At 41.8% G+C, this 8,848-nt stretch overlaps 1 protein-coding gene across 1 annotated transcript; it reads right to left on the bottom strand.

Moving 5' to 3' along the window:
* Positions 1–7,559: 7,559 nt before the first annotated feature.
* On the bottom strand, positions 7,560–8,528 carry LOC6732484. Its single transcript, XM_002079568.4, has one exon. It carries the CDS (start codon positions 8,463–8,465, stop codon positions 7,575–7,577), a length of 891 nt encoding a protein of 296 aa, XP_002079604.2. The 5' UTR covers positions 8,466–8,528; the 3' UTR covers positions 7,560–7,574.
* Positions 8,529–8,848: the final 320 nt, after the last annotated feature.

The following is an 8,848-nucleotide window of genomic DNA, read 5'->3' as shown; positions in this document are numbered from 1 at the left end:
ATATCCTTTATGCTCATATGCTTGCCAGTAACTTCAGGCCACAGTATCTGGAGCAACAAGAATATGCGATAAACGTGGCTCAGCTCGTTTTCCCCGCCCGTCTCTTCAGTGCATCAACTTTTGTGGCTTTTTCGAAGGAACTGTTGTTGGAAAAAGTGCGGAAAGGGGTAACACGGTTGCCCATGGAAACTTTGTTGCATCACAATGCCAAGAGCAGCGGCGAAAGGGTTGAAGCCGAATGCTGATTAGGTGTTGAGCGATTACGTGAAATGTTTACGCATTTGCTGAAATGGCTGAAATGGGTTAAGTGAGCTTCTGTGGCAACTGGCAAAGAAGTTCCGAGCATGCTGTGCCACATTAAACCGAAAGTTCACACCACCATCTGGGAGTGGAGTATGATGTACTGGAAAAGGGAGCAATTGGCAAGCGGATTGAGTCTTACCATAAAACGTGGGCACTCTATTTATTCGAAAATGTGAAAAAGACCTACTGATTCTTTGACTCAAAACTAAAGAATCGCATTTAAAATCATAGCTGATAGTGTGTTGTGTTGTGGTGTTTTCAGTATACGATATAGTGGACATGTTATTGATAGCATAAAGTGAACCACAAGTTACAGAAGCTTCTCAATCAAATATTTAATGCAATAGACGAAACGAAGCTCAACAAGGTTTCATTCATTACACCGGGGATTGGCGATTGCCTTCGCCCGCTCAGCCGGCGAATTTAAAATAAATTTAATTAAAGTATTTTCGAGTAGTTCGGCAAAAGAAAATGGAGCGCACAAGTGGAGAGAATCAAAAAGATTTATTTACCGAGCGTAAATTTATTTTCACTTCCCCCACTTAATGACTTTATGCTGGCAGACTGCGGGAAACACGTCGGGCGGAGGAGACATAACATATGTCGCTTCAGATGCCAGCCACCCACCCAAAACTCGTGCTATTAAATCGCCAGCATGCAGCGAGTGAAGCTCCTTGAGGCGGTGTCTTAAATAAAGGTGCCAGGACTTCACTTTCGCCCTTAAAAAAACAAAACGTGTATAGAAAAAAGCGTGCAGCAGCAGCAGCAGCAGCAACAAGGACACCGGAACTGGGAGCTTCTTGACTTGCTCAGTTTCAGGATGCAGCGGCAACAACAAGTTGTATAATTTCCTTTTCTTTACATTACAATTTTGCTCGAGTTTTTGTTAAATGCATTTTCTCGCTACCATTTTACTTGCAGCATCCTGTGCGAGGAGCACACAACAAGTTTGTATAAATATCCTTAGCCGGCGCGCGTGGCACGTATGAGTCTTACGATACTTAAGAAGCATGTAATGTGAGTTCTCTCTCTCCCCATCGCTCTTTCGCCCATCTCCCCTTTCGGAAAATGCAATTTTCACCTTGCATTGTCTGTTGCGTGCTATGTAATTATTTTCCTCATCTACCGCTCTGCAAGCAATTCGAGTTGGTCTTCCTTTCGATTTGTGTGCCAGTGCGTGAGTGCGGGGCTTATGTATTGCTTATCGCTTTGGGTTTATTTTTAATTAATTTGCCTGGAGCCGGAAATTAAATAAGTATAAAGGACGCTCAAGAACGGTGTGCTCTCAAGATTCTATTTTTATCAGGGTACTTAATTTATTCGATATTAATACATTCTCTTCAACAAAATTGTTTAAAATAAACTTACAAGCCTATTCTTTAAGGAAAACATGAAAATTCAATAAATTCTTTGGTATTTTTTTTGAACCTCGATTTATTTCTCCATTTAATTGATTGAAAGTAAGAGCTTTTGGAACGATGAAAGGATGGCTTAGCCACGTCAAAGTCTTTGAGTGGCCACAATAGAGTCCTTAAATCAAAGGATTGCGAATGGCTAGTGGTGCAATATGGATCGGCATTCGTCGTTCGCTCTTGGCTTTATTCTGGCACATGCTTCAGGTGGCAATGAATTTTTGGTGCGTAGCTTGATTGTAAATTGGAGCATAAAAATGTTTTACAAACCCACTCTACCTCGGACCAGTTCTTATGCATGCGCAGCGAGGCAAATGGATGTATGTACATACATCACACATGTATATCTTGCGTTAAAAATGAACTTATTGTTTTACGTATGTATACAGCCATGTACATGCATACGCGTTTTCCTGTGTAATTTTCATCTGGTCTGTGTACGTCTGTGTATTTGTGGTAAATGAAAAATGCAAGCGGTGTGAAAATGCAGCTACGAATATCCGCCGCCGCAATGCCGTCGCGACGTCACTCTGCCATTTGTTGCATAATGACATTGACATGCCGCATGCTGTTGGCATACTTTTGGCTGCCACTATTTAAAATCCCTTAAATTGCATGTCATTAGAGTAAAACTGAGGCAAGTCCTCAAGGACGTCAGCTCTTCTTGCGGCGCTTCATCTTCGTTTAAAGGTGTTTAGGAGATTCGCCTCAACAAGTAGACTCAAGTCGACATGTCTCTTTTGAGGTCTCGTGGGGCGTTGGTTTTTAATGAGCACCGGCAAAAGAAAGTCAACTCATTTTAATAATTGATTACTTCCTTACGTATAATACATGGCAAACGCCGAATAATACAAGCGATAAAGTAAAGAAATCATTTATTCGTTTAAGCTACATAAATCTATAAAGGATAGCACCCATTTTGCAAAATAATTCAGCTTATTCGACCTCAAATTCGAATATAATATAATCATTTTTTGTGACAAATTCAGCTTAGCTTTATTCAATATATTTCTGACAGTGGTTTAACCAACCGTGAAGAACTCAATTTTCAGAACTGGCTATAGACGGGGAATTCGCTTTAAGAATGCCGACGGTACCTTGCTCAGCTGAAATAAAAGTTTATTCAACTATTCGACTTCAACTTCCTCGGTCATCGAGGAACTAAACAAAAGTTCCATTTACTTATCAATGAACAATGCCGCCGAGCACTTTGGGTCAAAGTCACTAAGCGAATCTTTACGCTTATTTGCATTCAATTCGACGACTTTCAATGGCATGCAAAACAGTGCGTGAATTTGCGCCAAATTTGATTCGCTGGTCGCACATAATTCATGCTTGAGGCAATTTGAATGCCCAATAATAAGCACAAAATGCCACAAGTTCTGTTCTGACTTTTATTGACTCACTTTGGGTTTGGCTTGGGGTTTGGTTTTGGTTGTAATTTGATCATGTTGATTATAAATTTACCAAGCGCCATGGCCTTTTGCATGTTGTCTGTTGAGCTTCGTCCTTCCAAGGACCAAATTGGCCTTAGTTTCGATTGGTGGGGTCAATCAATAAATTACTGAATTCGTCCCGACCCACTGAAGCAGGTATCAATTTAATATTGGCTCTGTCTTTGTTATGCGACGGACAACGCGGCGTATGCGTAATGGCAATATAATCAATGCATTGAACCCTGCCGCATCCTTGGAGTCTGCCACAATCCTTCGGTCATGGCGCATAAATATGCGAACGATATGCTTGCCGTTCGAGTATTTTCCTTTCGGTTAGATTTGTTCTTCTGCTTTTTCGCCATTTTTGCATGTCTGGGACGTGTCTTTAGTATTGCGCTGATTTAAATTCCTAAAAGGTCAGACGAAAGTGCACTATGGGAGTCGCAAAACTTTTACAGTGGCAATAAAACTAAGCAGAAATAATCATATACCCAAATTTACTGACCTTTTATATTAAAAATTCTAGACAGACTTTAATCACCTATGGTAAGCATGGAGACAATGGTAAGCATAGTCTTAAAAAGGGTACTTCTATTATTATGCACAAACTTATGTATCCAATTTAATTTATCCACAGTGCTTAAGTATTTTGGACGCCATTTGGAACGGAGCACGTCTCGAGGTGAATGGTGTGGGCATCCGAAGCCAAGATGTCTAGCCCGGCTTATAACAGTTCAATGCTTCCAGTTTGATATGGGTTTAATTAGCTTGTTGCATTTCCAGAACCGGCGTATTGCTTACTCTTGGGATACCCCCGGAGCCACAACTACAGCTTGGTCCTGACAGCCTGTGGGGCGGCGATGTACTTTTGGCCGCCGGGAAGTTGGAACAGGACACACCTCGGCACACGCTTATTAGTTGCCCAGCCAAGCTTTGCGTATTAGTGTCAGGTCCAATGCCATGGCATTTGTGTTGCGGCCAGTCAGTCGAGCAGTCCGGACCAGAAGGCAACGGTGGATCCGGGCTAGCTCTTCTCCGCCGCCAGTCCCCCGATGGAAAATCTCTATCGAAAATGGTAAATGATGCATATTTCGTTTGAGTTGTTGGCTGCTCTGGAGGAGTCTAGAACTCTAAAGTTTATAAGTTATTTTTAGTCGAACTTAAAAGGTATCACAAATCTGACAAAACGCATTTATTTGTAAATTTCTAAGTGAACATTGATTGTGAAATCATTTTACCAATATACTGCCAATATTTCTAACTATAAACTGCAAATCTGAATTTTCATATAATTTATTCAAGTAAGAATCGAGCTAATTAATACACAATCTTTATTGTACTACCTAAACACTTAATTAAAAGGCAATCATTATTGTTATTTTGTTTGTCCATGTCTCACATAACTTTACAACTTCTCTTGACTTGACATCGAATTGATTTTGTTGCGTTTTGATGAGTTACTCTGAAAGTTTGGAAGCTTGCGGATAAATTGTTTAATATTGGTCTTTTTGCTGGACTTTGGCACATTGAATGAAACCGAAATCCTTCAATCTGTATTTGCCGCATATGGCAATGCTTTCAGCGTGCGCTTATAAATATTGAAATAGATGTCAATAACATTTTCACACGCTGTGCGGTCCCAAACCCTCACCTTTATGGACCACCTAGCCCCCGGGGATAAATGGAGAGCTCAGAGAATTTTTGGGCTCGTGCGTGTCGCACCCGAAAATCTGTTAATAATGATGCTTGACATATGTAGGCAGTTGGCCGTAAGTCGAGGGCAAACAAAATGGAAGCCAACCGAAAGCTGGCGCATTTGTGCGTGTGAAATATGTTTTGTCAACTTATTAAATATGCTCACTTCCCTGCTCCTTTTTTTTGTGGGGGGAATTTGTTTTGTCTGCCTTTTTCGAAAGCCGTTGTGGCATTCAATACGTGCCGGGGCATTTGAATGGTCGGAATGGCACAAACAAATGCGGTCTGGTTGGTCGGATCGCCTGGCCCCGGGTCTTATGCGGCTAAATTGATGTTGATGAAATTATAAGGTACGGGTATGTGGCGCTGAGGGCGTGATTGAGCTCTATTCGAGTGGAATTGAAATGAATTATATCAGCAAAATATTTGCTAAAACATTGTGTCATCCGAATATTTTTGCCGGAAGGAATTTGTGTTTGCGATGCAAAAGTGCGCAGGTTTGTCAATTTTAGTATCCACCAGTGCATGTCGATACTCACTAGCCAGGTGGTAATGTCGAAAAGTATTAGCGGATACTGTGTTAAACTATTTATTGTGTTAAATTAAATTCATTTAAACTTTCGCAAATTCCGAAATGGTAGCCTATTAATAAACAAAGGCATCTGTGCGCATTTCGTTTAATTGAACACTTTCAGCGAATGATATTAATGGCAAGTAATTAAAATTAATTTAATCTTATGATGCATTCGCAATATTCAGGAAATTTAACAAAATAAAACGATACTGAAAACACTTTCAAATTTACCACTGCCAACTGAATTGTATTTCAGTTTGTCAGGGGATAATAATGAAGGCGGTGGCTGGAATCATCAACTGAGTCACACATATGGCCACAGGACATTCGTCCGAGGGAATGGCCAACATTTAGAGTCCTGTCCGCCTTTCCTTTCCATTCAACTCCCATGTTTATTGTCAATTGCAGGCAGCAGGCAAAGCTCTCAGTTCCAGAGCACTTATTTTTATTTAGCCAAAGAAAACCAGGATGGAATAAAAGGGAATCCAAGCTAATTTCTGCTTACCGACCACGACATACCCTGTAAAGGTGAGGAGCTTGTTATGCTTAATTGTTTTGTGTTAGACAAAAATAAATATCTTAGAATTGAAATTTGCCCCAAGTCTCACGTTATTTTGAAAACAGGAGGATGAAATCGATGGAGCTTTTGAATGCATGCTTTCCTCGAGGGTATGCCAATCTACCGAATGAGACTCGAAGAGAAAAGATACTTTATCCGTTTGAAGGAGGGTTGCGTGGCGATTGTCGGGCAGATGGACTGTTGTGTGCCTCTTCGGTCGGTTGGCCGTATTTACAGGTAAAAACCCCATTGAAATGTGGCTCCGTGTTTTGTTTGGCAACAATCTGCTTTTTGTTTTCGCAGTCTCGTCGGCGCCAAGCAGGAAAAAAACAGAGAGCACAAAAGGTACAACTTCATTTTAATGGAGTAGACAACGCCGGCCATGGCGACACAAAACGGGCGCCACACTAGATCCTAGTTGGTCCTGCGCAGATGCCACGCCCTTATTTGCCACACGGTGGGCGTTCTTTCATCGCGATTGTGTGGGTGTCAAGCGCCTCTTCATTTGCTGTTGCTCTACTTAATTGTGGCATTAAGTTTTAGTATGAGCAGTCATAACTCCAGCCACCTCGGTTTTATGAGTAATAATTTGTGGGTGCAAATGAGAATATGGCGATCATTTATCAATTTTATGGATTTTTGGACCCAAAAATTGAATTATAGATACCATATTTATTTATGGTGTTTTGTGACTTATAATATAATTTCTAGTATTAATGCAGAAGTGTAGTATTAGATCTTTATTCATATTTAAATACCTTTATAAGGAAGCTGTCAAATTGAATTGAAATTGCCTGCTAATGAACCTAAATTGTGGTCCCAACACTTTGATGCTCAGTGAAGGAGGTCTGTTGTTCATTTTGTAACCCAGATATCCTGCGGCCAGCCTCCACGAGTGCGATGCAAATGTAAAAGCCATCCCCCAAAGCTTTCCGATCTCGCTCTTTATGGCCGACTCAGGCGATTGGTAGAGGTGTCATTAACAAAGGCCAGCACGGCGAACCGACGCTCCACCCAAACCACCCAAACAGCCAAGCCACCCGGAGCACCCAGCCATTTTCCAGCCGCGTCAACATAATTGATGAGTTTCGCTCTAAGCAAGAGGCGAATGTCGACATCGGTTTCCCGTGAGCAGTGTTTGTATGTTTGCGGTCACCTCTCTCACACAGATACACACAGCGATATCCACACACCTCGAAACTATGCGGGTGTGTCGGTGAATTGGCTTACTTTGTCGACAGCCTAAGTCCCTTAGGTGTTTATTGAAATTTAGTTGAAAATAGCTAAACACTTAAGTTGGCATTTCGGGCCGTCGCAAGATAAATGATGGCTCAACATAACAGCCGTCTATTTAGTTTCGATCTCAGACCTCTTAAACTTTATTGAGTCGGATGACAGTTTTAAGTGATACTAAATGGTATTTTCCTCATACACATTCCAAATTTAAGTATATTCTAGATGCTAAAGAGCTTAGAACAGCGAAACACTAAAAATGGTATACAACAGATAAAATTTGTTCTTAACTACTATTTCATAATTGACAGTATACGAAATATATTTTTAATGTACCAATAATTCACAACTACTTATCATTATCAAAAAATATATTTAATGCCTGAGAAATAAATAACGAAAATCCATGAACTAATTACACGCAATATTGATAAACTAGCCCTCGAACTTGCGTTGATGGGCATGGCATTATCAACCCGGGGCAGCCTTTTGCTGACCTCGCACTTGTGTATCATGGCCCTGCCCATGCTGTCTCCTGCAAAGGATCTTAGTTGCCTGGCGACCTCGAGTCCGCACAACAAGGCTGCCCTCGTATAGTAACAGTTCAGGACATCGTTGAAGATGTGGCACACCTTGCTGGCATTCCTGCGTTCGTACCAATCAGCCGGTGCCTCGCACTCGATCATGTCCGTCCGGAGTTCCTTGAGGCAGTTGTGTGACTCCTGGAGTCCGGTGCACCGCTTCCTGTTGCTGCTATCGTCACCAACGCAGACCTCCGATTGGAAGTAGCTCAGTCCCTCAGCTAGTCTACCGTATATGTTATCCGGGGCCAGGACACAGTTGCGCATGGAGTTCCGAATGTTGTCCAGCACATCGCTGATCTCGGCGCAGGACTCGGTTAGTGAGGGCTGCGCCAGGAGCAGAACAATCCTCTCAGGACTCACCACGTAGAGACGCGCCAGTTGCATCAACACGGGATTATCGTCGCATAAGCGTGCTGTTTTTTTCGATCCATCAACGCGTTCACATTCGGGCATTCCTCCAGACAATCCTGCCACGGATGGCTTTAGTTCGTAGCCAGGTGGGCAGGTTGACCCGGGGTCCGTGTGGTTTTTATGACCTCCGCCATGGCGCGAGGAATGTGGATCCAGTCCGTAACGCTGAAAATACCAGGGAAACCAAATAGCCTGACCCGATTCCAAATGAGCCAGGAGCTGAAGCAATATCAACAGAGCTTTCCACTTTTCTCTCATAATTCTTGATTATTTGTATATAGCTCCCAGGGTATGACGGATTTTTTTAAGTGAACTTGGTTATCACTTGGTTGGTTATCAGTGCAAACTTAAAGATAACTTCGGTTAAATACTGTTAGCTCCGAATACAAATCTTTGCCAGTAGCATTTTCCATAGAAAGCTGCACAGAATGCAGAAATTCAGTGCAAATCATAATCGCAATAGCACACCTAATAATGCCCAATAAGCTTGTGCATCGAAGATTTTATCAAGAATTCCTTTCTTCATTCGGCAACCAATTTGCAAACCATCCTTTGCAAAATTATCACAGAAATTGCACAATGCAAGCAACACTCCACCGCCGCAGAGCTGACGCAATAAATTGAGAAATTTTAAATGAAAT

This window comes from Drosophila simulans, chromosome 2L (genome assembly GCF_016746395.2).
Source record: "Drosophila simulans strain w501 chromosome 2L, Prin_Dsim_3.1, whole genome shotgun sequence".
NCBI lineage: Eukaryota > Metazoa > Arthropoda > Insecta > Diptera > Drosophilidae > Drosophila > Drosophila simulans.
Note: the sequence above shows the minus strand (reverse complement) of the source record. Positions and strands in the feature narration are given on the sequence as shown.